Consider the following 27,574-nt stretch of genomic DNA (forward strand, 5'->3'; position numbering starts at 1 on the left):
TAAGCTAGTTATAACAGCTATACAAATTAAGACTAGCTAGCCTAGCTGCATAATTTGCTTGTTCATTACCCTCAAAATTTCTATAAAATTAGAAATATATTTAATTATATTACTTTTCTTTAATTGTAATTAATAATTACATTACCTTTTATTACAATTTATTCGTGAAATCATAATTAAGAACTGAAATAAATGACCAATCCTAAAATTTTGATAGACATACATGCATAGATACACACCTACACTAACATATATATATATATGTGAATGAGTATAAATCATTTGGCATTATTATTTTGATAAAAAACCTTATTATAATTAATCTCTTTTGTTCTTTTATCCATTGCATAATTAAGAAATTTTGAGAAGTAATAAAAAACACACACAAAAAAAAAATATATTGATGAATGAGCACAAAATAAAAATGCAAGGATTTTACCTAAAAATTACAAATCTAAGAAATATAAATGAGCTCATTGAATTGATAAACTAAAAATTTAATTATATTTTATCTAAATTGAAAAGAAACAAAATTATACATGTATATAGAATTAAATTGAATCAATCAATTTAATTTGAATTTTAAGCAAATTAACTTATTTTCTATAAATAAACCGAAAATCAAAATTAAAGTTATCTAAATAATAAAAGAATATAATCGATCAATAAAAGAAAATCAAACTATATTAATTCAATTTAACTTTTTTTATTTTACCCTATGTGTGTTAATTTTTTGAAAGAGAGGGAATGTAATTTTCAAGGCACAAGTGAATGGAATATATTTCTTCGGATAAATAAACACGGTTGCTCATAGGTTAGCTAGAAAAGCTTGTAATCAAGTTGATTTTCCCTTGTGTACAAAAAGTTCTATCCTCTCATATGCTATTCTTGGTCAATAAATTATCCCTTTTCATGTCAAAAAAAAAAAAAAATGAATGGAATATATGTCTTCAGGTAATTTTTTTTAATCTATAAGGAATTTAATTTTTTTTAAAAAATATTTTGATTTACACATTGAAATTAATATTGAGTTTAAAATATAATTTATAATAATTAATTTTATTTAATTTTTTTGGATACATATTTAATATTTATTTTCATTTTGATTTCATGTGATGTGATAGACATCATACAGGCACAGGTTGTGGAGAAGCCAAGGACGAGTGACGTTATTAGTTTATTAATTGCAAGAGGTTGACAACTTAAGCTGCCTTCCAAATGGTAACTGAGCACAATCCGCAGGAAATTCTGACCCGTTTTTAAATCTCTTCCTAATTTTTATTTTCAACAAAAATTTAATAGTTTCGAAAGTTTTTTGAAATGAGATAGGTTTTTTTTTTTATTCGAATCAACTTATTTGAAATCCGATTCAATCTGATTTTAGCGATTCCGGATAGTGAATAAACGGATTTCGGACGGATTCAAGTATTTGAGTATCTGCTGCTCGCTACCCTTTATCTGTTATACGTTTAATTAATATTTTAAAAATATTTAAATTAATTATTTTTTTATATATACCTTTTGATTATAATTAATGTCATAATTATATTTAATATTTATATTATATTTTTATTAAGTCAAAATAATTATTTTATAATTTTCACTTACTCTTTATTTTTAAAAAATAAAAATAAAAATATTTTTAATGTTAAATACTGCTTTATGATGAGTTCATGTTCTAAAAGTGAATTTTTGAGTAGATTTGGGTCTTAATTAATAATCGGGTTCGGATAGTGTATTTTTAAGCGGGTTCTCAACCTGTCATCCTTACTTATAACTATTCAAGTTCCATTTCATCCTACCTATTCTGAAAATTGGGTATCTCTCTCTTTTTTTTTTTTTTTTTTTTTAATCTCAAATCAAATCCATAAAAATCACTTCTAGTCTTTTTATTTTTAGTTTTTTTATAGCACCAATCACTCGTTAAGATACTAGCAACATTAAACGAAATAAATGTATTTTTCTAAATATAAAAAATAGATCAATTAATTAAACAAACTTTTCAAAATAGATTTGTCTCTATTATTTTTCTGCATGTATTAAGTAAATCTTTGTGAATAAATTTTTATTAAACACAAAAGAGGAAAAATTAATCCATAAAAAAAAGAAAACATTAACTATAATCTAATTACTACTAATTATACTTAATCCTCTTATTATTTTATTTTGAAGACGAGGTTGAGATTATTCAACTTGACCTACCATGAGAAAACTTATTTTTCTATGGATTTGCTCCCTTCAAGTCAAGTAACAAGGGCAGAAGCTTAAATACAATATAATTTTTATATTTTTGTTTAGATGAATAACTGGGTGATGAAATCAACATTTGACATTTGGATTTTAAACTGCTATTTAAGGGTTTTTTACTCTCCGATTGCCAATTGTCAACTACTACCAGTTAACCGCTAATGCTATGTTTGAGAAGAGGGAGGAAGTAAAATAAAGGTGGAAGTAAAATAAGGGTGTAAAATTTTACAACTTATTTTCATCACAAAATGAAGTGAAAATAGAGTAGAAATGGTGTAAATCAATTTATTTTACATTCTCTTTCATATATCTAACCAAACAAGAGATTTTGAGAATCTCAAGGCATTCTCACCTCTATTCTATATTTTTCTTATATTTTACCTCCATCCAAACAACCTATAATCGCTATATGTCATCAGGTAAATAATTAAGAGAGCAAAAATAATATTTTATATATCAAATCAACATTATCATTATGGTTTGGATTGGTGGAAAATAAGAGAGGAAAAAAATTGAGAAGGAAAATAGTACCAATTTTCTTTCTTCCACTTATCTGGGAATGAAGAAAATATGGAGCGAAGGAAAGTATAGAGAAAAAATGAATTATGGGACCAACATGTCATTTTCTCTCCAATTAGAAAAATGATTAAAATTACAATTTTATCCCCATTCATTGTAATTTATTGCAAAAAAAAAAAAAAAAAAAAAAAAGGTTAAACTCATAATTTTATTATTCATAAAATCGTTTTCCCTCCTTATTTTTCTTTCAAATATCCAAATATGAAAAGGTAAACTCGATGTTCTTGTAGTCTAGCAATGATCCTATGGGATGTAATACTTTTCGTTGTGAAGTTGGTGAAAGGAGAATTGGATCTTCTTACTTGTGCGCGTTCCTCTATTTTTTTTTTTTTTTTTTTTAAAAATACCTAAATGTATTAATCTGACCCATAATAGAGTAACAAAACATTAGTAATAAAGTTCCAATATTGGGAACGAGCATATATGTAGGAGGCTCTAGCTAAGGTGTCAGCCTCCTACATTTACTCATCTCCTAATCCATCTAACGTTCACATTAGATTTTTGATCTAAAATCAACCTGCAATCTGAAATCACAATATCCAATTTCAACAAGTCGCCCTTAGAGGGCTGAAGAGCAAGAACCAAAGATTGAGAATATGAAAAAACACAATCAGGAGAGAAAATATTATTTTCAACCCAGCTTAGATAATGTCAAAGAGCAAGGGCTTCAACCATCAGAAAGTCCCTGTAGTTATTTAAAAAATCTTGAGAGAGCCTTGATAAACCTTCCTTCCATAACCTCAATGACCACGCCATAAGCTGCCATGTGAAGATTGTTGAAAATTATCCAAACCACAAAGCCTTGCCACTCGTGAGTATGAGGGGATTGAGTTGGATGATTTGAAAGAGGAGCACAACCATAAAATTCCATAGACTAATTAGTTAAAGGTGGTTGAGAAGAAATTTAAGGATGTCGACTCGTCGTAATTAACGCTAGAAAATGTAGCTGCATGGACTTGTGTTGCACATGACATATTTGCGTGCTAGTTGGGCACTTTAAATACACAGAGGAGTTGAACTTTGCATAATTCCTCCAATCTTGAATTTGTATACTTGAATTACCGAGAATAAGTAGATAACTCCTCATTATTCTAAAGCAACCAATTTCTAGCCCTCCATAGGTCTTAAACAATAAAAGATATCTTCTTTTTTGTCAGACCTAAGATTATCAATAACTTGCATCAAAAAATTTTTAAAACAAGAAGCATTAAGAGGAACAATAATACCAAAATGATCCCACTGCCTTATGACGCTTATAAAGGACTCGAGAACAATCCTCATCTATGCTACAATTAAGATAATTCCTAACCACATTAATACTGTTGTCACTTCACTTACCACCGGTAGGGATGATACCCATTAAGGCCCTCCAAGTAAATTCTCTCATCTTAGAAGGGATAATTAATTAGGCACCAAATTTTATTACAACTAATAACATCTTCTTTTTCCACCCTCTCCCAAGGATTCTAAGACTTAAACATCCCAATTTAACACTGTAAACGCTCTTTTTCTCAAAATACTAGATAAGTCTATCTACCCTTATTAGCCAAGCTCAAGAGAATATTAAGGATGGCTCTACAATTCCTTAAATTAAAAAGCTCAATTACTTTATCCTTATCCCACTCTTTAGTGCCAGTTTTAATAAGGTCATAAACTCTCATGTCCAGATCAATAAAATATGACCTCCTCAACCATAAAAATATTATCCTTAGGAATCTAGGGATCCATGCAAGCTAAAATACTCTTACCATCCTTCACTCTCTATCGGATGCCTTATTTTAACATATTCGTTGCAAACACAGTACTCTTCCAAGTGAAACTCAAATTATGTCCTATAGACGTCAACAAAAAATCCTTATCAAGAAAATATTTAGCTTTGAGAACATTATGAATAAGAGTATTAGGCTCGATAATTAGCCTTATCCCTACTTGATTTGCATAGCAATGTTAAAATAATGCAAATCTCTAAACCCCATCCTACCATCTGTCTTACTTTGACACATCTTATCCAAGAGAACCAGTAAAATCTTATTATTGTCATTGGCTTTTGCCCCACCAGTAAGCATTCATAATCTTTTGGAGCTCGTCACATATAGACATGGGAAGTAAGAAAACATTCATATGATAAGAAGGCATCACTTGTGCGACAAACTTAAGCAAAATCTCCTTTTTAGCCATAGACAGAGTTCTATTGTTCCTATAATTAATACGATTTCAAAATCTCTCTTTTAATTAATTAAAGATATGCTCTTGTTACTATCTATTAAAGAAGGTAATTCTATATAATTACTGATAATAAAATAAAATAAAATATATGATTATTCTAATATATAAATATATTTAATAAATCTTATAAAATCTACTTGATCCCACTATCCCTAAAAATCCTCAATTAAAAAGGATATTTTGACGGCTAATAGTGGAAAGATTCTCTCCACTACCCCACCTCTTATTTCCCTATGTAAAACGTTGAAACAAATATAGACAGACAATTTTCTAATAATTCATATTCCTTCTAAATCAAACTCGGCTAAAACACAAACTATATTTTTGAGATTAAGAATTACCACCACTTAAGGGATTAAAGACTCCTAAGATTCTGGTGACTAAAACCTTATTATCCTCATAAACATTCGAGCTAAAAATAATGCCCGACTTCTCAAAATTTACAACATGACCTGAGGCCTCCTCATAGCAGCTTTTCACCTTTAATTAATTAGTTTATTTAGATTTCTTATATTTTCCATGAAGCAAATTTTTAGGCTGATTCGCTTACAGAATTTGCGAGTTTGCAAGCTTTGAGTCTTCACATTCTTGATTGCCATCATGATAATATTAATTCATAACTTATCCAAAATGGTGTAGTAGCTAGTCTTTCTTTTTTTGTTTGCATATACAAAAATAAATAAATAAATAAACAACCAAAAGAAATGGAAATTACTCACTGAATACTTCCATTAATGATCATGTAAACTCATGAACTTCACTTGAATTTGAGAAATATAGAAACCTTAACCAAAATGTCTCTAACCAAAACTAATGATTTTACCATTTCTAAAAGAGTGTAAACTATCTTTGCTCTCTATTAACAATAATATAAATCTTGCAAAAAAAAGCAGTACACAAGTATAACATCGCCATTTCAAGCTTTACACTGATAATAAGATTGATTTGTCCTTATTAGGCTTTTGACCATAACTGTGTTATCTTTCTCACTAAATTAAAGATTAAACCCATAACATAACAACAAGAATTATTTTCTTGGTTTATTATATTCCTTCATGTATAAAATGTTCTCATCATATTACATCCGTTTAGTTTTACCTAACATAATTGTTTACTTAAAGAGGTTTAAGGAAAGGCCTTGTCAATCGCATAGCAAAAATTGTACTTTGTAACAATGTCCTGTCTTCTTCATTGCACTTCCCAACATGACACGTTACTGCTATTAACCCTATCTTGAAACTCGCACTTTCACAAATTTAGCAGGTATTCTTAGTTACACAACGACCCACTTTTGCTTTACCTCTCCTGAAATAGAAACTAGTCTTTTTCTTTATTTTCTTGTTTTCTTTTGCTCTGTTATCTTCAAGAATCAAGAAAAGCCTATGCTCCATACACAAAACAGTTATCAGATCTCTTCGTTTTGTATAGTGGGTTTTGATTATCAAGAAGAAAGGAAAAATGGGTCGTGGAAAGATTGAGATCAAGAGAATTGAAAACTCTACCAACAGACAGGTTACTTATTCCAAGAGAAGAAATGGTATTTTCAAAAAAGCTCAAGAACTCACTGTTCTTTGTGATGCTAAGGTTTCTCTTATCATGTTTTCTAGTACTGGAAAATTCCATGAGTTCATTAGCCCTACAACATCGTACGTTCATAGATCAAGTCCCTTCTTTTATTTTTTTTTTTTTTTGAGATTTAGGTTTTGTTTGAAATTTGAATTTAACAAATTTAATCATATTTTGCTATGTATTTTTTTATTTGAAAGCTTCTGATTTTTCTCCTTTTTTTTTTATCTCTCTCTCTATAAACATATATCTACTAATATATTGTTTGTATTTGTTGTTCTTTTTGTTTCCTTGTTTTAGGATCAGGTGAACTTTTTATTTATTTATTTTTTCTTGGATTGAGTTTTTTAAATTTGTTTTGCTATTTTGTTGCTTTCATACTCTTTGATTATAGACCACTTTGATTATTTTTTTTCAATATCCAATTACAGGTTGTTTAGGCATTAAAAAAAATATTGCTGTTGGCTCGCTAAAATACAGATGAAAGGTGAGTTTGATTCTTATTAAATACAAAATTTTGCCTTTTTTTTTTTTTTTTTGTTACCTTTCTTGCCTTTCTATTTATCTCTCTAAATAATAACTATGAATTTAGAAAAGAGTCAAGGAGTTAGAAAATATTAGCTTAAAAAATGTAAAACCATGGCTCTAACTTGTGAAATTATAACATTTTGTTGCTTATGCTATTTAAAAGTTTACTCTACCATTTACCTGTTTTCTATATTACAGAAACAAAAGATTGGACAGCAAAGAGATAGAAAGTTAATTTTATATATCTATATATTCTTGTTTGAATTTGGCTTTACAGTTAAAAACCATGGATACATTTAGTGATACAAATACCAAAATTATTAGATAACAAAATGAAAATGACTCGGTACAAGAGAATAATTTGTTTGTAGATATGAAATCTCCAAGTATTCACTATAATTTTCTTAAAAAATGACAAGCTTTCACCTAGAGGATAATTTGATGTAGATAAACACAAGTCAGTTGGACTTGCTACTATTTTATCTACTTGAAATTAATTCTCTCTGTATATATATAGATAATTTGACTTTTTTGTAATTGGTGTATATATTTTTTTTTCTTTTTTTCTTTTATGTTTTCATTGGGTTTTTTTAAGTTTAAAAATTAATATTGTATCATTAAATAATTGAATTATACAAAATTTTATTGTATATTATTCAAATTGCATTATTTGAATTGTAGAATTTTCTTTATATAGAATTATCTAAAATAAGAAATAGTGTTTAAAATTGTTTGAATTATAAACTCTAACTAAAAATTTGAGAAGAGTAATTGATGTTTACAATTATTTAAATAAATTAACAAAATTATAATTTATATATAACACGGTAATATAATAAAGTAACCCGTGGGAAAATAAATCATTACATTTTATATATTATAAGTTCCCATCATTTATAAATTATAAATTACAAACGTGCAAAGCGCATTATTCATAATTTTCATAATTAAAAGAAATAAAATATTCTAAAATAACTTCAGAAATTTTTTATTTAAAAAATTTTGAACTATTATTATTAATTATTTATAATAATAATAATAATAATATCAATTTTTATCATTGTATAAATTTTTTGAAAATAAAGGATATAGTATACTTATAATAATAAAATTAGTTATATATTATTGCATAATATATTTTTTTGTATTATTTAAATATATTTTTATTTTTTTATTGAAAATATTTCATTAAAAAAACCATTTATAGATATTATAACTTTTATTATGAAAATATCATTTTTTAAAAAAATAAAAAAACAGTTGAAAAAATATCTTTTGTTATAACGAAAAACCGGTGAAAAACAATTTAAACCTATTTTTTAATTTAGTTAAATTTTAAAAAATTGAAAATTATTTTTTAGTTTTCCAAATAAAAAGTTAAATGATTTGGACGCAAAACTCTATTTTTCAGTTTTCTTGAAAAACCTTTTTAGATAACTACTCAAGTCTTCTACAAGTAAACACACCCTCACATTGGTAATTAAATTACCAATTATCTTTTTTGCACATTTATAAATTGTAATATAATTATTAAACTTACCTACTAGCTTCTTTATCGTTTAATTTTACAAATTTTTTAGAATATATAATTGTAGGCTCTGCCACATTTTGAAAATTATAGTAATTGGAATACTATTAAATTATACAGGTGTATATGATTTGTTCAAATTTATCAGCAGTTGCAAATCCATACATTTATATTATATATAGAACCTGGAAATAAAAAAAATACCAAACATAATTTTTGATCGGTCTTTTCCTTTCCTATAAAGATGTAGAATTAGATTTCTTAAAATATCTTCCTTTTGATTGAGATCCTTTTAACCGAAGGCACGCCTCCCTTAGAGCTGCCGCCACCGCGCCCACTTTCGCTCCACCAAATGCTGCAGCTGCAGCCGCAGCGGCAGCAAAGCACAATCGACGTGAAAATCAAAATTACACCCGTAACATTTGTAGCTAATAGAATTTTCGATTCTATCACATTCCGAGCATTTGAATTGGAAATTGACCCATGGTGGCATTATAATAAAATTAAGAGCGTGTACATGACCTTCATATTTAATAATAGTGGGTAAAAATGTACTTTGGATATGAGTTTGAAGTAGGCAATCAGAACAAAATTTTGAGAATTTTTCGCAAAGATTACATTTATATTGATTAGGAAAATCAAAATCAAATGGAACTTTTTTTAAAAAAGGAGGACAAGTTTCCGTCAAACCAATTAATTTGTGATTCAATTCTGCACAAGCTTCGTGGAGGATGAATTCATCACATTCAGCGCACTTATAGATTTTACCAGAAATGAGTTGTTGGCAACAGTTGCATTTGAGCTTCTCAAAACTAGAAATGGAATGGTCTTCAATGAGTGAAAATTCATGTGCATGTCTCTCTGTGAAAGTGCTCTCAATAAGATCAACATTACCTTTAGAAGCATTATCAACAACTTGACGATGATGTGATTCTATAGCCTTGAATACTTCTGCGACAAAGTCCTCTACGACAAAAGTTTTTGTAATCTCGGTACTAATTTTTGGTACTTGCATAGTATCATATTGACAAACGGCTTGAATATTGCCGTTTTCAGTTTTACACTCGATGATAATTAGAGAGACATCTTTAGAAATTGCAAGTTGCCCTAAATCATTGAATTGGGTATTATTAGACAGTAGAGTATTGAGGATAACTCCGAGTTTTGAATCGAGTTGGGTTGAACAGATTTGAGAGGCAATTTTGAAAGGCAATAGGTAAGATTCAATGGAGGAGCTTGGAATGAAATTTTGAAGGTAAGGGATGATATCTTCTTCATCAATTAGAGGATATCGAAGAAATGCAGCTATTTTACGAGATATTTCACTCTTTTTTATATTTGAAGGACCCGTCATTGCTATGATGATTGAGAATTTTGATTGTTTTTGATTATCCTTCTCATGTGATATTTCCATTTCTTTATTTTGAATTTTCGAGCTTGACAATATGTTATGTTTTCTTGCTAAGATCTCATTCGAAATTTAACTATCATTACAGCCAATATAATATCTTTTAGCATCTTATGTTCCTTAGTAGTTAAGTTGATTGTATTTTGATACTAGAATATTAATTATATCCACAAAGATGAATGCTTTTTTATCTGTTCCTCAATCTTGCTGGTGTTGATCATCAAGTTAAGAAAAGAATCAATGAATATTTATGCTAAAACTTGTACTTCTTTCATTCGTGACAAAGGAAAGAATATATATATATATGTGTGTGTGTGTGTGTGTGTGTGTGTGTGTGTGTGTGTGTGTGTGTGTGTGTGTGTGTGTGTGAAAACTAAAAATAAAAAAACAACGAACAAATAAAAATTGAAAAAAGAAAATCACTCTTGTTTCCCATTCACACACTAAAAATAGCATCACTTGAAAATAGCATCTAACCTCAAAATCCAAACTCTAAATTCCACAATCACTGGTTATAAAAATCCATACAAAAACAAGTTAAAAAATAAAAGGAGAAACATTTACTTCCATTGCATTACTTTAAACCAAGTCTCGATCAACCAAGGAAAAATATCTAAACCCAGATCTAATATTTGGAACATTATAACATTTACTAGTAAATTAATTTTTGAAGTTACAGATCCTGACAATTAAATTTCTCTATACAAACGGACTAAATTCATAAGATAGAATAAGTACATAGTTCATCGACCTGGCAGAGAGAAATACGTCGATATATCACCCATTAGTAGAGTTGTAACCAACGTATTTCTTCTCATCTGTAATATGTACAAGAAAAGCAACAAATATAGAACCATGAGAAACCCGAGTTAGGTCAATCAGAAACATGACTTCCCCCACAATTAGATGCAAACTTCTAAAGCAAAATCATAAATCTTGAGTTCATCAAGAATTGGAAGTCTAATTTCAATTTGGAGTGAGAACAATTTGCCAGAAATTCTCTATTTGCGGTGGTGGACTGTGTTTCTGAAAACAGGATAATAAGCATCCAATTCAAGTTGTTCCAAAATCTGTTGTGTAGCCCATAGATATGAAGAGTGGCCTTCAATAATACCAGTTACATCGACCTGCAGAGCACGAAAAAGTACAATCATATTTTTAAACTCTCTTTGATAGAATAAAAAAATTGACGCTGATGCTGGGGAAGAACAAAAGAGAGAAAGAAAGAATGAGACAACCCTTACATTCTCGATTCCTGGAACATCAATTGGTTGAATTCGGACTAATCCTTGAGTAAAAAGACTGTTAAGAAAACAAACTATTAGCTCTTAAAATTATTCTCAAGTTGACAGTAGGTTTTTAAATAACAACTAAAATTTCTATGGTTCGTAAAAGATTGGACAAACAAATACTTTTGCTCAAAACCCCAACAAAAAAAAAAAAAAAGGAATGTCTACTGCAGTTGAGAAAACATTCAAATTGTACCTGGCAAATGAATTACTCAAGAGGATTTGGACTTTCATTATTAACCAGTGACGGCATATAATGGTCTCAATCAGTCCCATTAAAATTTCCGATAGTCCATGTCATTAGGAGACACCAAAATAAAAAAAAAAAAATTATAAATTTGGATACTCAATTGTCACAATTTTCTGTTCGGACACCAAAATGGAAAAAGTTGAAAGTACAAGCACCAAAATTAACATTATCCCGAAAGCTTATGACAAAATGTTGAGGAAAGTACTTTGGTGGATGTTATAAAAAAAAGAGTTTATAATAAGTATATGCACCATTACAGATGTGTATGAAACTGTAGTAATTAGTGTGAGAATAATTGAAAACGAGACAAAGGAGTTTTCCATAATAGTTGGACTACATCAAGAATCTATTTTGAGCTCATACTTATTTACTTAATGGATGAGCTAACCATTAATATACAAGAGGATGTTCCATGGTGCACATTATTCGCAGATGATATAATCCTGATCGATGAAACTAATGAATTATTAAATCAAAATTTGGAACTATGGAGGAGAACTCTTGAGGATAAGAGTAAATTTAAGCTAAGCACAAATAAGATAGATACATGAATTGTAAGTTTGGTTTAAGAAAAAAAAGTAGGAAAGTGAGGTTAGATTAGATTATACAGTGGTACCCAATTGCAATCAATTCAAATACTTAGGCTATGTGCTCCAAAAGGAAGGTCGCACATATGAAGATATTTCTCACAGAATTCAAGTTGGATGGATGAAATTAAGGTACTAAAGGTATAGTATGTGATAAAAAGATATTTAACAAGGCAAAAGGTAAGTTCTATACATGTGTGGTGAGACCAATGATGCTATATGGGGTGAATGCTAGGCACCCAATGCCCAACATGTTCACAAGATGAATGTTGTGGAAATGTAAATATTGAAGTGGATGTGTGGTCCACACAAGGTTGGACAAGATTAGAAATGATCACATTAGAAAAATATGCAAGTAGCAAAAGTTGTAGTTAAAACGAGAGAAGGACACCTGAGATAGTACAGTTATGTATTAAATAGACTCCCACATGGTCCAATTCTTAAATGTGATACTTTGGTGGAGGATGCTAAAAAGGGCAGAGGTCAATCTAGAACTTCTTAAAGGGAAATTGTCAAAAAGGATCTAAGGTCTTTGGATGTTAGGGAGGATATGACTATGAACAGAACATAATGGAAAAAAAAAAAAATCATTGAACAGATCCTAGTTAGTTGTTGCATATATATTTTATGCTTTGTTGTGTTGATTAATATGTCAAAAGATTTTAAAATTCCCTAAAAAATTATTTCTTTTACAAAAGGTATTTAAAAATTTTTCAATTTATATTTTATTTTGCATGATATTAATTTGGTCAGAATAGATATTGGAAATAAAAGATTCATTGAGCTGACCCCAACTAATTTGGTCTAAGATTTAGTTATTATTGTTGTAATTATTCAAAACACATATACCAAAAATACATAAAAATTATCACTGTCATAAAAAAAATATATATGAAATTGCACATCAAAAACTTTCAAATTGATATATAAAGATCAATAACAAATTATTATTTATATATTATTATATTTGTTGCATCATTATTTATGAGATAGCATCATGAAATTTTATTAATTTTTCTGATTATTTTCTAATTTAACTTTCTTTTAATTTTGAATATTGATGAAGGTAGAATTAGTATCATTAATAATAATAGTGGTAAGTTATTCAATTTTTCCAATAATTAATCAAATTAATTAACCATTAAGATTCTTTAATAAAATATTTAATTTTCTATTTTTTAATAATTAATAAAACTATTAATATTATTAATATTTTTTAAATAATAAGAACTAATAATAAATTGCGCATCCATGCAACCTTGAAGTATATTAGCTGACATGGCGCAATACTAAGATATTGATTTATTGCTTTGGAATTTCTTTTTCAATTTAATATAATTATTTTATTGCTTTGGAATTTCTTTTTCAGTTTAAGTGATAAAATAATAAAATGCTTCGATTTTTTTAATAATTAATGAAAATTAATATTATCATTAATATCATTTCAAATAAATAAATAATGTAATATAATATAATTAACATCTATATAAATTATAGTGAAATTAATAATATCATTAATATTTTTCAATTTTCCATTTTAAAGGACATTAATTTTTTCATTTATATATCGATATAAATCTATTTATATATATCTATATCTACTTCGTATTTTTATTTTATTTTATGTTTATTTATTTTGGTTATTTTATAATTTAATTTTCCTTTAGTTTAGACACAGGTTGAGTAGGAATTGATATTATTAATTATATCAATGATATTTTTAAATTTTTTAATAAATTAATCTCCCTCCGTCCCATAATTTTTGTTCTTCTTTCCTTATTCATCCATGCTAAATTGTTATTCTATTTTCTTTTTAAGAAGTGAATAATATTTGAATTTTACTATATTACCTTTATTTAATACATCTATTTGTCCACAAATATAATAGTCAAACTATTATATTATCATTAATTAAATATTGATATAAATAAAATTAACATATCAACTTTTAATCTTCTAATAAAATTCTATTTACTCAAATTTTAATTAATTTCAAGAACAATTTAATATTGGATGATTTAATTTTTGAGATATTAACATAAGGTGTATTAGAAAAAATGAAGCAAATATTATATTTAACTATATTAAATAAATTTTTTACTCTATGTGCAAGTCAAATTAGAACACAAATTATAGGACAAAGGGAGTAATATTAATAACATTCTCTCAAAGTAATAAAACATTCTAATTTTTTTAATAATTAATGAAATTAATAACATCATTAATGTATTTCTGTTATAGGAATTGGTTTTTGATGCCTCCTTTCATTTAACTGATAGTGAACTTCATGATCATAATAATTAAGGAATTCAATAACTCTTATAGTCATACTTAGAAATCTTTGGAAATATCAAGTCTCTTCCTACTCAAAGGGCTACTGATCATGAAATTATAACTTGTATATTTATAATTCTACAATATCACCTGATAAGTACGTTTTAATATATATATATATATATATATATATACATAAAAAATAAAACCTTATATATATTTTTAAAATTAAAATTTTCTAACTGTTTGCATCCTACACACACATATGTTCAATTTATTTAAAATAAATTTTAAAAAGTAAAAATTTTAAAATTTAAAATGCTTAATTATATATATTCTATTTGAAAATTCATTTTTTAAAAAATATATCCAATCAAATTATATAAACATAAAAAAAATATTATAAAAGAATTTACTTTTTTTATTTTTTAATTCTCTCCTTAATAGAGTGTTTTAAATTATAATAAAAAAATAATCAAATATTTAAAAATATATGCTAATTTTTTTATGACGTGTATTTAACTTTTCTGTTGCATATATCTCTTGCACATGTAATACTCGTAGTTTATTTTCATATACAATATTAACTATTTATTATTATTTCTCTCTTATATTGTTTATCTTTTTAATATTAGAACTTTATCTTTTTTATTATGGATGCATAAATAGTTAAAAATAAGTTAAATATTTTAATCAAATTAAATCTACCTATGAGTTTAAGTAATGTATATTTAAAATCATTGATTTTAATAATTTGTATACCTTGTAAGTTTAAAAATTATTTATAAAGTTTGTTAATTTTAAAAAAAAATCAAATATAATCAATTTAATAAATAAAAAATCTAAAATCTAGTGAACTTTTGCTTACATTAAATATAAAAAATAAATAAAATTATATATAAATTATATAGACTTCATTTAGACCAAATAAGATTCAAATAAAATTATTAATATTCCATAAAATTTATGAATAATTACAAGAATATTAATTTTTTGCATGTTTCACCAAATAAGAAAATCATTATATATGATACTTTAAAAAAGTTTTGCTTCATAATCTTTAATCAAATGGTTTTACTTAATAAAATGAGGAATAACTTTTGAAACTACTTTTAGGTAGGTGAGCTTAATTTAAAATCACACTAAATTAAATCAAAATTCAAATGAATTTTTAAAATGAAAAAAGCTTCAAATTAAATATAGTTCAAAATCTAATTAGTTCAATCAGTTTTACATGCACTTTTAGGTTGTTAATTTAAGCGTTTTACTAAAAACAAAGACCAAAAAAAAAAAAATTATCTATGCAAACTAAAAACTAACATAAATATCCTTAACATTAAAAAATATCCCTAAAATTGCAAAGGGAAATAATTTCTCTTTTTTTAAGGAAATCTTACACGATTAATTACTATAATATTTAATTAATTAATCTTATAATAATATTTTTTGAACATATTGAGTAACTCTAACTAAGTGCAAAATAGGTAAAATGTATTGTACAATTTCCTTCTACGTACTATTTGTTATTTTCTTTCTCTCTCTATTCTTGGGATAAATAGTTTAAATGTGTGTATATATTTCACATAAATATATTCAAGAGAAAATTAAAAGAAATATCAAATTTCACATAAACTATCAGATCAATTAAATATTTATCATTCTTATTATTATATAAAATTTTTTTACCTTTGTTGCCATAATCCGATTATTTCTAAGAGATTATAAAAGAAAAATATCACATATTTTTTTCTATAATCAAAAAAATATTAGGTAACTATTTTTCATCTTAGATAATCATCTATAAGACAAAGAAAGTGACGGAAAAAATTAATTAAATATTTTCAAATACACCACTTTATCATGAAATTATTTTTTTTCATAAAAAGAACTAAAAAAAATTAAATATCAGAATATTTATATGTAATATAATTTCAAAAATTTATATTTAAAAATTTATTCTATTTGAAAATTTCTTTTTAAAAAATATATCCAGTCAAATTATACAAACACAAAAAAAAAAATAATAGTTATAAAAAAATATTTTCAAAATATTTGATCAATTTCATATTTATTATTCTTATCATTATATAAGATTTTTTTTTCCCTTTATTTGTCACGACCCATTTCCGTGGGCCGGACCGGCACCAGGACCTGGGTGGGCTTAAGGCCCCCGAAGCCCGTAGTAAGCCTAACTTATTTAAATCTCACATTCTATTCATAATTATGGATTCAGGCCCATTTACTTATTATACATTTGCATCTAAAATACAGTTCATATGTTTAATATGAACTTTTATTATTTATTTACAACCCAACTGGAATACAATTGCGGAACTCTACCTTTATATTTACATCGTTATTTCTATCATTAACAATCTTCTACAATAAGTGTCTCAACTCCATAGGGCTTTCCTTTCTTTCTATTACCTGAAAAAAATAGTAGGCAGGTGTGAGCGCCAAACTCAATGAGTAGGGTTAGATAACCCTCTCACCCCACACAATCACACAGATGCTAAAATATTTTTATCCGGTTACTGTTTAATTATATGATCATGCAATTTGTCACACAAATGGCAATACAACAGCAATCACAAGTATTATCACCTTCATATAATCACATCATGTGGAAATTAGTCAGTGGAGTCACCGAACCCCCGATGAGCCGTCCTCCCACATGGCCCATCCTCTCACGTGTGCACCAGGGAGCCGATCCCCCATACTGGCCGACCGGTCTAATCCTCACTTGACCAGCCCTCTCATTGTTTTTCCATTCTCTCTTTTCTTTTTCATACCAACAGGAGGCAACCCGGTGGTCTCCATCCAATCTAGATCATCAAGCGCTCACAACAGGAGGCCACCCTGCGGGCTGCAATCAAATCTAGACTGTCCGGTGCGCAACGACGAGAAGCCAACCCGTGGTTAACGGTAACGGTAACGGTAGGTGCACACGGGGGCGCCGATCTCCCATTTACCCGGCTAACGGTAATGGATCCATATAACAGTAACGGTATATAACGGTAACGGTAATCAGGATCCATATAATGGTAACGGTCTCACAAACCCATGGTGACCCACTTCATCCCAATTCCACACAAGCAAAGCACAGCAATATCACATCACAGCGAATCAAGCAATACAAATAGTGCAGCACGATATGGCAATTCAACAAAATAATGCATGATAACATTTAGCCGTGAATGCATGAATGCAGGTGGATGATACTAGTTATCTAACACTACTCACAGTTCTTTATTGTCCTTTAAAAGGACTGCCTTTTTTAGCCACATGCTTCCAGCTTTTGTCCTCGCATTTTGTATTTTATAAGCCTTTAAAATAAACAAGAAATTTCTAAATAAGAATTTTAATTCAAAAACTTATATTTCACATTCGTTTATTTATTTTGGCTACCGGTCATTTAATTCACTTGTTATGTATATGCATATATATCTAGGTTCTCTCATTTATATAAATAACTATTCTAATTTATAACCTTTAGATAAAATCTCTAATTATTCGGTGAGAAATATTGTATAATAATAATTCTAATATTGTACAATATTTCTTAATACCTCAAATTTTCGTCGTCACTACTTCTTAAGAATAACTAATTTAATTCTTCATTAAGTGTTTTATTAAAAAAATTCGACAGCATTTCCTCTATAAACTGGACCATCCAAATTTTCAAATTTTCACAAATCCACACACACAGCCCATCTATCGAGCAAATTCATATCCACTAATCCCGTCCGCCATATCCATCATTTATTCGCTCACTTAATTCACATAATCCATTATAATTAATTGTTCTATAACTATTTATTTGTTAATAAAATTCCTAAAATTTATTATTGCCAGGAATATATATATATATATATATATATATATTTTTAATATTTAATTTAATTTACTTAAATACTTAATTAAGTTCATTAATTAATTAAATTCAGAATTTATTCAAAAATTGCGGATTAAGCTTTAGAGTGTACCGATTTAAAATCAGATTTCATTTCCGTGTTCCGCGCGAAGAGGAGAGCATTCTGTCCCTTGAAGTCTCGCCGGAGTCTCGCCGGCCGGTCGCCGGACCGCCGCCGCCGCCACCGTGCACGGTGGCCGGAAAATTTAACCTTCACCAAAATTGACAAACAATACATCATTTTATTCGTTTCGATGAGAGGATCACTAATATGTGTTCAAATCAAGGTGGGTGTGAACCAGTTGGCCGGAAATTGGGCGGAAAGGTTCGGTGATACCCATTTTGGGTTTTCCGATTCCGGCTATTACAGTCGACGAGGAGGCCATCAAATGAAAGAGGAAGAAGAGAGGAGTCATTTGGTACTCACCTTGTGTCCAAGGCTTGCCGGAAACGGCGTGAATCGCCGGAAAAAGGTGTCCAAAACTTCAAGCTCTTCCCCTTCAAAATAGACACAATTTCAGTTCAAATCTAAGCTATAATCTTCTTTCTCGCGTTGAGTAGATATTTTTAGAGTATTCATTTGCCGAATTTGGTGGCCGGAGGAAGGAGATCGAAGGAGAGGAAGGAGGAGGAGGAGGAGGTGACGCAACTGGAGAAGGAGAAGGAATAAACGAAGAGAAAGAGAAAGAAAAAAGAAAAGAAAAGAAATGGGCCGGTCCGGTTCGATTCGAACCGGTTCGGTCCGATTCAGTGATTTAGTCTCATTCCGTTTGGTTTTTGAGTTTTCCAATCGATTTTCGGTTCGGTTTACTACAGTATTCGCACTAAAATATTAATTTCCAAGCTGTCGGTTCATTAAATTTAATTGGAAAATTTTTGAAAATAAAAATTCAGGGTATTACAATCTCCCCCCCTTAAGACAATTCGTCCTCGAATTGAATCTAGTGGGACAGAATAAGAATGGACGCATGGAAAATTGTAAAGTTATAAGAAATTGCTTCCAATACCAAGGAGACAGCTCAAGAGCGAAATACAGGTCAAGGAAACGAAGTGAGTGGGGTACTCTGATTGTACTTGTACCGCTAATCATAATATGTAGAATAAAATTTCGTTCAAGCTATATAGTACCACCTAGCCGATGCTATAGGAATCTCCACACTTTCTATTTAATCGTCGTCCTTACGTCTAACACTTATTCCTTAAATTATCTTATCATTTATCATTAAAAGTTGACTTTCATTATAACCTCTCATTTCTCTTATGGTGCCTTAAGGATATTGAAGCATACTTATTAGGTATTCCTTTCACTTAGTTTCTTTATACTACGAAGTACAATTTTCCACAGCTTATCCGATCACTATTGTTTCAATCTAATATTTATTCTTTCAATAACAGTTCTTAAGTCCCGACCTAACGCTGTCTTACAATTCCAATATCACATCATTTAAGCCGACATCACTAACTCAATTTCATTCACCCAACTCTGCATCAACTAAATAATTTATTCGTTTCCGTATGAAGGTTCAGTTCATACATGAATTATGAAATAATAGTAAGACCCTAATTCATACTTATAATACATAAGCTAATTGTTTAATTTTAAATTTTTTTTTTTCCAAGTTGTAATATATATTATCAATTTATCTATCTCATCCTTTCTTATTTATGCCTAGCAAGGCATTTATAATGTCCTTAAATTTATCCATTCAATCTTATCGACTCTAGTTTCTCAGGTTAGCACAAGGCCACCTGGTGTTATTATCTTAACCTCAACTAATATCAACTAATACCTGCACATTTCACTAATTTAACAACTATTTTCGAACTTTCCTCTTGAAGTTTAATTGTTTAATACATTTATGGGTTGTTTACATCTATTACTGTTATCATTTTCAGATAGCCCCCTGATCAATTTAAGTCAAAGCATTGTCTCACAAAAGGGTCAACGTCGAATTTTTTTTTTTCTTTACCGACAACTATCCTGTCAGGATTTAAATAAATAAATTTTAATATTTATCGAAGAGTCTGAAGAGATTAATTGCTGCGTGTTTAAATTTAAATATCGAGTCCCTCTAGCTCTGCTGTGTCACAATTCATTATAATCTAAAAGGCATAATACTTCAAATTTCAATTCTAATGTATCTATCTCTACGTATCAACGAGATATTAGGTTCTATTTCAATAAATTCATTTATATTAATAGTCTACAACACTAGCTGTCTCATAATGTGAATTTCATCAGTTGAGTGTACTAACTAAGAGTTTGTAAGTAATTTCCACATTCTCCTTTATTAATATTCTCAATACACATTATATTCCATCCATTTGATTTGTTAGTTCATCGTTTAATCCAAAATTCGACTAATGAGTTAGCAACTACCGACTAGCTTGACCATTCTATGGGTAACTGACTATTTAAAAATTTTAAAATAGCTTTCCTTTTTCACTTTTAAAAGCATCAGCATGTCACTCACATATAACTTTGAAATTCTTTTCATAGAAATTTGCATTTCACTTTCATTTCCTTTAAAAACCAATATCAATGGTAATATAAAATATTTTCATAAAGTTTGAAAATCATTACTCAGTGTATTTTCTAAAAACCCTTTTGTATTTAATAAAAATGAATTGTCTATCTCCACGAGGACAATCCTCAAATCATCTAGTTCCAGTCTATTGTTACATATTTCATCCCTAAATGATCCTCTTAAACCAAGAATATTCTAATCTCCATCATTACTATTCCTTTCGCTATTACTAGCCTCTCAAGTAGATTGGTCCATACCTTAAATTTTCCCAAAAGTTATTTTCAGTAATGATTTATATTTATATTATTATTTTGTCTTTGTTTATTTAGTTATTTATTTTATCATCATTTTTTTTTATATATATATGTATATTTCTTACATCTGAATAATTGACCATATGATCATCATCGGTTTGTCTACGATTTAACATCCCCTAGTCTTATCCAAATTCTTTAGCCTTTTGATTCATTTTAATCTTTCTTTTATCCTTCATATCTCCTTAGTGTACCCAACCTCATTTAAGTCTTATCCGTAAAAGAGTTTAATTATGGATACATGAATCGTAAAACCATCATTCTACACAAAATTTAATTTCATCCTAAAGTCATTGCTTCTTAGATTCCCTTATTCTGATTTTTCAATCTCTACTTAATTATTATAAGTTATCTTTGACCTTTATCCCTTTCCAAATGCTATTAAAATATTTATTTCATTTAGCACCTCAATCTACTTGCGTACTTAATTCTTTAAAGCAGATTTTATATAAGTTGCTTATACTTAACTTAGATTAATAAATAGTATTAGTCCTTTCTACGTTAACTCCCTACCTAGATACATCAAATTCCCTTAAGTCATTAAGTTTTCCTACAGCATCTACGTTCCTTTCCCCATTCATTCCCCATTTGTGATTTAAAGTTATTCATCATCTTCTACATTCATTTTATTATAATAGATTCCTATTTAGTTCATGGTTTGTAATTTCTTCTATTAACTATTAATCAATCTTTTCCATATTAATCAAATGTTAAATCCAAACTTTTATCCAATTTTCACTAGCCACTTGTAATTCTACTACAAACACTAAAATTTTACCCTTCACACTAATTTCTCCAAAGGAAATTTTACACGCTTCTTTATTATGTTAACATTATTCTATACTGTTTTAGGTAATTTAACCTATCCAATTAACATTACGTTCTTCACATTCAATCACATAATTAATTTATCTTTTTCTTTTATATTGTTTTCAATACTCCCTTTAAATTCTACATATCGAGATTCACCTCAATTAATACTTTTAATTATTTGTAGATACAATTTATCGTTCCTACATCTGACTCTATTTATTGATTCCAATAAGTCTCTCTTTTCCTCGATGTCATATTTAAGCGATTTACAACTTCTATCTTGGATACGTAAAGATTTCTTGTCCATTATGATTATTTGTCTTAGATCCTCCTTTCCTGACCTTTGATTTAATGTAAATTACAATTTCCACTTTTGCATCCCTAATAGTAACATTTCTAGAATTTAATCTCTATTAGTTTATCATTATTAATTTCTATAGGCCTAATTTAGTCCTCGGGATAGACAATATAATAAAAATTAATCAAACATGCAATCATTATAAATAATTTAAATTCTAAAATCAGAAAAATTTTTTTGACATGCCGACAAAACAAGAAAACTAAACAATTAATTGCAACTTCAAAACAATTTCTAGTAAGCAAATAATAAAACATTTTTTTTTTTTCAAATCATAGTTCAAATAAACTCACTTTCTTACTGTCTTTAAAACTCCGAATTCTTTTCTAAACAATTTCAAATAATTTTTGAAGCAGTGTCTCTTGTCGAATCAAGGTGTACTGGGTGATCAGGCCATTACACCAATTTCCAACTGATCTTCTGCTTCAAAATAGATGGAGGGGATTTTGCAAAACTCAATATTTATTTTATAAACGTCAGTTACCCAGACCCTTTTTATAATTTACTATTCTTTATGTACCTTCAGTTCTCATCCTAAGTTTCATATAGATTTCCTTCCATCCTCGTGCACGATGCGTCCACCGGCACTAAAATGGAATTCAATCCAGACTACAGCTCCTTTGTTGGTTACGGCCGATCCCAACATAGGAGTTCTCTATTTAATTTCCTATGTTCCGCAATTGATTCCTAAGGCCCAACTTATGCTCTGATACCAACTTTGTCACGACCCATTTCCGTGGGCCGGACCGGCACTAGGACCTGGGTGGGCTTAAGGCCCCCGAAGCCCGTAGTAAGCCTAACTTATTTAAATCTCACATTCTATTCATAATTATGGATTCAGGCCCATTTACTTATTATACATTTGCATCTAAAATACAGTTCATATGTTTAATATGAACTTTTATTATTTATTTACAACCCAACTGGAATACAATTGCGGAACTCTACCTTTATATTTACATCGTTATTTCTATCATTAACAATCTTCTACAATAAGTGTCTCAACTCCATAGGGCTTTCCTTTCTTTCTATTACCTGAAAAAAATAGTAGGCAGGTGTGAGCGCCAAACTCAATGAGTAGGGTTAGATAACCCTCTCACCCCACACAATCACACAGATGCTAAAATATTTTTATCCGGTTACTGTTTAATTATATGATCATGCAATTTGTCACACAAATGGCAATACAACAGCAATCACAAGTATTATCACCTTCATATAATCACATCATGTGGAAATTAGTCAGTGGAGTCACCGAACCCCCGATGAGCCGTCCTCCCACATGGCCCATCCTCTCACGTGTGCACCAGGGAGCCGATCCCCCATACTGGCCGACCGGTCTAATCCTCACTTGACCAGCCCTCTCATTGTTTTTCCATTCTCTCTTTTCTTTTTCATACCAACAGGAGGCAACCCGGTGGTCTCCATCCAATCTAGATCATCAAGCGCTCACAACAGGAGGCCACCCTGCGAGCTGCAATCAAATCTAGACTGTCCGGTGCGCAACGACGAGAAGCCAACCCGTGGTTAACGGTAACGGTAACGGTAGGTGCACACGGGGGCGCCGATCTCCCATTTACCCGGCTAACGGTAATGGATCCATATAACAGTAACGGTATATAACGGTAACGGTAATCAGGATCCATATAATGGTAACGGTCTCACAAACCCATGGTGACCCACTTCATCCCAATTCCACACAAGCAAAGCACAGCAATATCACATCACAGCGAATCAAGCAATACAAATAGTGCAGCACGATATGGCAATTCAACAAAATAATGCATGACAACATTTAGCCGTGAATGCATGAATGCAGGTGGATGATACTAGTTATCTAACACTACTCACAGTTCTTTATTGTCCTTTAAAAGGACTGCCTTTTTTAGCCACATGCTTCCAGCTTTTGTCCTCGCATTTTGTATTTTATAAGCCTTTAAAATAAACAAGAAATTTCTAAATAAGAATTTTAATTCAAAAACTTATATTTCACATTCGTTTATTTATTTTGGCTACCGGTCATTTAATTCACTTGTTATGTATATGCATATATATCTAGGTTCTCTCATTTATATAAATAACTATTCTAATTTATAACCTTTAGATAAAATCTCTAATTATTCGGTGAGAAATATTGTATAATAATAATTCTAATATTGTACAATATTTCTTAATACCTCAAATTTTCGTCGTCACTACTTCTTAAGAATAACTAATTTAATTCTTCATTAAGTGTTTTATTAAAAAAATTCGACAGCATTTCCTCTATAAACTGGACCATCCAAATTTTCAAATTTTCACAAATCCACACACACAGCCCATCTATCGAGCAAATTCATATCCACTAATCCCGTCCGCCATATCCATCATTTATTCGCTCACTTAATTCACATAATCCATTATAATTAATTGTTCTATAACTATTTATTTGTTAATAAAATTCCTAAAATTTATTATTGCCAGGAATATATATATATATATATATATATATATATATATTTAATATTTAATTTAATTTACTTAAATACTTAATTAAGTTCATTAATTAATTAAATTCAGAATTTATTCAAAAATTGCGGATTAAGCTTTAGAGTGTACCGATTTAAAATCAGATTTCATTTCTGTGTTCCGCGCGAAGAGGAGAGCATTCTGTCCCTTGAAGTCTCGCCGGAGTCTCGCCGGCCGGTCGCCGGACCGCCGCCGCCGCCACCGTGCACGGTGGCCGGAAAATTTAACCTTCACCAAAATTGACAAACAATACATCATTTTATTCGTTTCGATGAGAGGATCACTAATATGTGTTCAAATCAAGGTGGGTGTGAACCAGTTGGCCGGAAATTGGGCGGAAAGGTTCGGTGATACCCATTTTGGGTTTTCCGATTCCGGCTATTACAGTCGACGAGGAGGCCATCAAATGAAAGAGGAAGAAGAGAGGAGTCATTTGGTACTCACCTTGTGTCCAAGGCTTGCCGGAAACGGCGTGAATCGCCGGAAAAAGGTGTCCAAAACTTCAAGCTCTTCCCCTTCAAAATAGACACAATTTCAGTTCAAATCTAAGCTATAATCTTCTTTCTCGCGTTGAGTAGATATTTTTAGAGTATTCATTTGCCGAATTTGGTGGCCGGAGGAAGGAGATCGAAGGAGAGGAAGGAGGAGGAGGAGGAGGTGACGCAACTGGAGAAGGAGAAGGAATAAACGAAGAGAAAGAGAAAGAAAAAAGAAAAGAAAAGAAATGGGCCGGTCCGGTTCGATTCGAACCGGTTCGGTCCGATTCAGTGATTTAGTCTCATTCCGTTTGGTTTTTGAGTTTTCCAATCGATTTTCGGTTCGGTTTACTACAGTATTCGCACTAAAATATTAATATTAATTTCCAAGCTGTCGGTTCATTAAATTTAATTGGAAAATTTTTGAAAATAAAAATTCAGGGTATTACATTATTGGCATAATCCGATTATTTCTAAGAGTATCACAAAAGAAAATATCACATATTCTTTCTGTAATAAAAAAATATTAAGTAATTACTTTTTATCTTAGATAATCGTCTTTAAAAAAAAGAAAGTGAATGAAAAAATTATTAAATATTCTCATATACACCATTTTATCGTGAAATTATATTATTTTTTCCATAGAAAGAACTAAAAAGAAATTAAATATCTGAATATTTATATGTAATATAATTTCAAAAATTTATATTTAAAAATTTATTCTATTTGAAATTTTATTTTTAAAAAACATATCCAACATTGCAAACATAAAGAAAAACAATATTTATAAAAAATATTTTTCTATTTTTATCTCCCTCCTAAATAAAAAATTTAAATTATAATCAAAATAAAATTAAATAAATAATAAATTTAAAAAATAAAATATAAAAATTTTCAAATGTCTCATTATCATATATATTTATTAAAAATTAATATAAAAAAGATAAAACTTAAAAGATTTTGAATACTTGATTATATATATGTATTTATTTAAAAAATAATTTTTATAAATTATATCCAATCAACTAATAAATTTTAATTTATATATATATATAAATTTCACATAAATATATACAAGAGAATATTAGATAAATTAAATATATATTAATGTTATTATTGTATAAATTTTTCACCCTTATTGCAATAATTTGATTATTTCTAAGAGTATTATAAATGAAAAATATCACATATTATTTTTTATAATTAAAAAATGAAAAACTATTAGGTTACTATTTTTATTTTAGATAATCGTCAATAAGAAAAAAAAAAGTGATACAAAGTGAAGAAAAAAATTAATTAAATATTTTCATATATACCAATTTATCATGAAATTATATTTTTTTCATAGAAAGAATTAAAAAAATTACATATAAGAATATTTATATGCAATATAATTTTAAAATTTATATTTAAAATTTTATTCTATTTGAAAATTTATGTTTAAAAAATATATCCAATCAAATCATTCAAACATTAAAAAAAAGTATTAATAAAAAAATATTTTTCTATTTTTATCTCCTCCTAAATAAAATACGTTAAATTATAATCAAAATGAAATCAAATAAATAATAAATTGGAAAAATAAAATATAAAATTTTCAAATGACTGATTATCATATATATTTATTAAAAAATAAATTACATCCAATAAATTAATAAATTGTAATTTTTAATTTAACCAACAATAACGATAATTTAAAACATTTTAAATTTTATTAAGGGTGACCTAATTAATCTTATCATTCCTATTTTTATATATAGTATAGACTATATAAATATATAAATAAGCGGCATGGAAAATCACTTGCCGTAATAGAGATTTATCTATTAAAAACTTTTACTTTTTGTTAATTACATTTTTATCATACAATGTTTTCTTTTTATTGCTTTTCTTATGTTTTAATAAAATTCTTACCACAATATTTTTTTTTTCACTTAATTCCTTTTATTATTATTTGGTTATATTTTACCTAACATTTTTTTCCTGCTTAACTTTTTAATTATTTTTTAATTATATTCTTACCAGAATTTAAATTTAGTTATTCATTTACAATTTGTTAAATTAAAATTTTAATTTATATACGTGTCACGACCCGTTTCCGTGGGCCGAACCGGCACTAGGGCACAAGTAAGCATAAGGCCCCCGAGGCCCGTAGTAAGCCTAATTACTCAACTATACATTC

General features: G+C 28.6%; 1 protein-coding gene and 2 long non-coding RNA genes across 5 annotated transcripts; all 3 read right to left on the reverse strand.

Moving 5' to 3' along the window:
* Positions 1-8,799: 8,799 nt before the first annotated feature.
* On the reverse strand, positions 8,800-10,246 carry LOC149496689 (uncharacterized). Its single transcript, XM_089720112.1, has one exon. It carries the CDS (start codon positions 10,086-10,088, stop codon positions 8,988-8,990), a length of 1,101 nt encoding a protein of 366 aa, XP_089576238.1. The 5' UTR covers positions 10,089-10,246; the 3' UTR covers positions 8,800-8,987.
* Positions 10,247-16,675: 6,429 nt separating this feature from the next.
* LOC119369923 (uncharacterized) lies at positions 16,676-19,069 on the reverse strand. Of its 2 annotated transcripts, XR_016320383.1 has the most exons (4): positions 18,823-19,068; positions 18,469-18,606; positions 17,726-17,808; positions 16,676-16,909 (listed from the first exon to the last, which is right to left on the reverse strand). It is a non-coding gene; the product is annotated as an uncharacterized LOC119369923 (long non-coding RNA). The 2 variants fall into 2 exon arrangements; XR_016320382.1 differs by having other exon boundaries at positions 18,469-19,069.
* A 3,783-nt stretch (positions 19,070-22,852) lies between these two features.
* On the reverse strand, positions 22,853-25,777 carry LOC149496690 (uncharacterized). Of its 2 annotated transcripts, XR_016320386.1 has the most exons (3): positions 25,007-25,616; positions 24,260-24,342; positions 22,853-23,443 (listed from the first exon to the last, which is right to left on the reverse strand). It is a non-coding gene; the product is annotated as an uncharacterized LOC149496690 (long non-coding RNA). The 2 variants fall into 2 exon arrangements; XR_016320387.1 differs by lacking the exon at positions 24,260-24,342 and having other exon boundaries at positions 25,007-25,777.
* Positions 25,778-27,574: the final 1,797 nt, after the last annotated feature.

This window comes from Jatropha curcas, chromosome 4 (assembly GCF_041381405.1).
Source record: "Jatropha curcas cultivar XTBG-Jc1 chromosome 4, XTBG_Jcur_1.0, whole genome shotgun sequence".
Taxonomy (NCBI): Eukaryota; Viridiplantae; Streptophyta; class Magnoliopsida; order Malpighiales; family Euphorbiaceae; genus Jatropha; species Jatropha curcas.

Excerpts from the sequence above, each read along its gene's own strand:
- LOC149496689 (XM_089720112.1), bottom strand. The coding sequence starts at position 10,088 with ATGGAAATATCACATGAGAAGGATAATCAAAAACAATCAAAATTCTCA.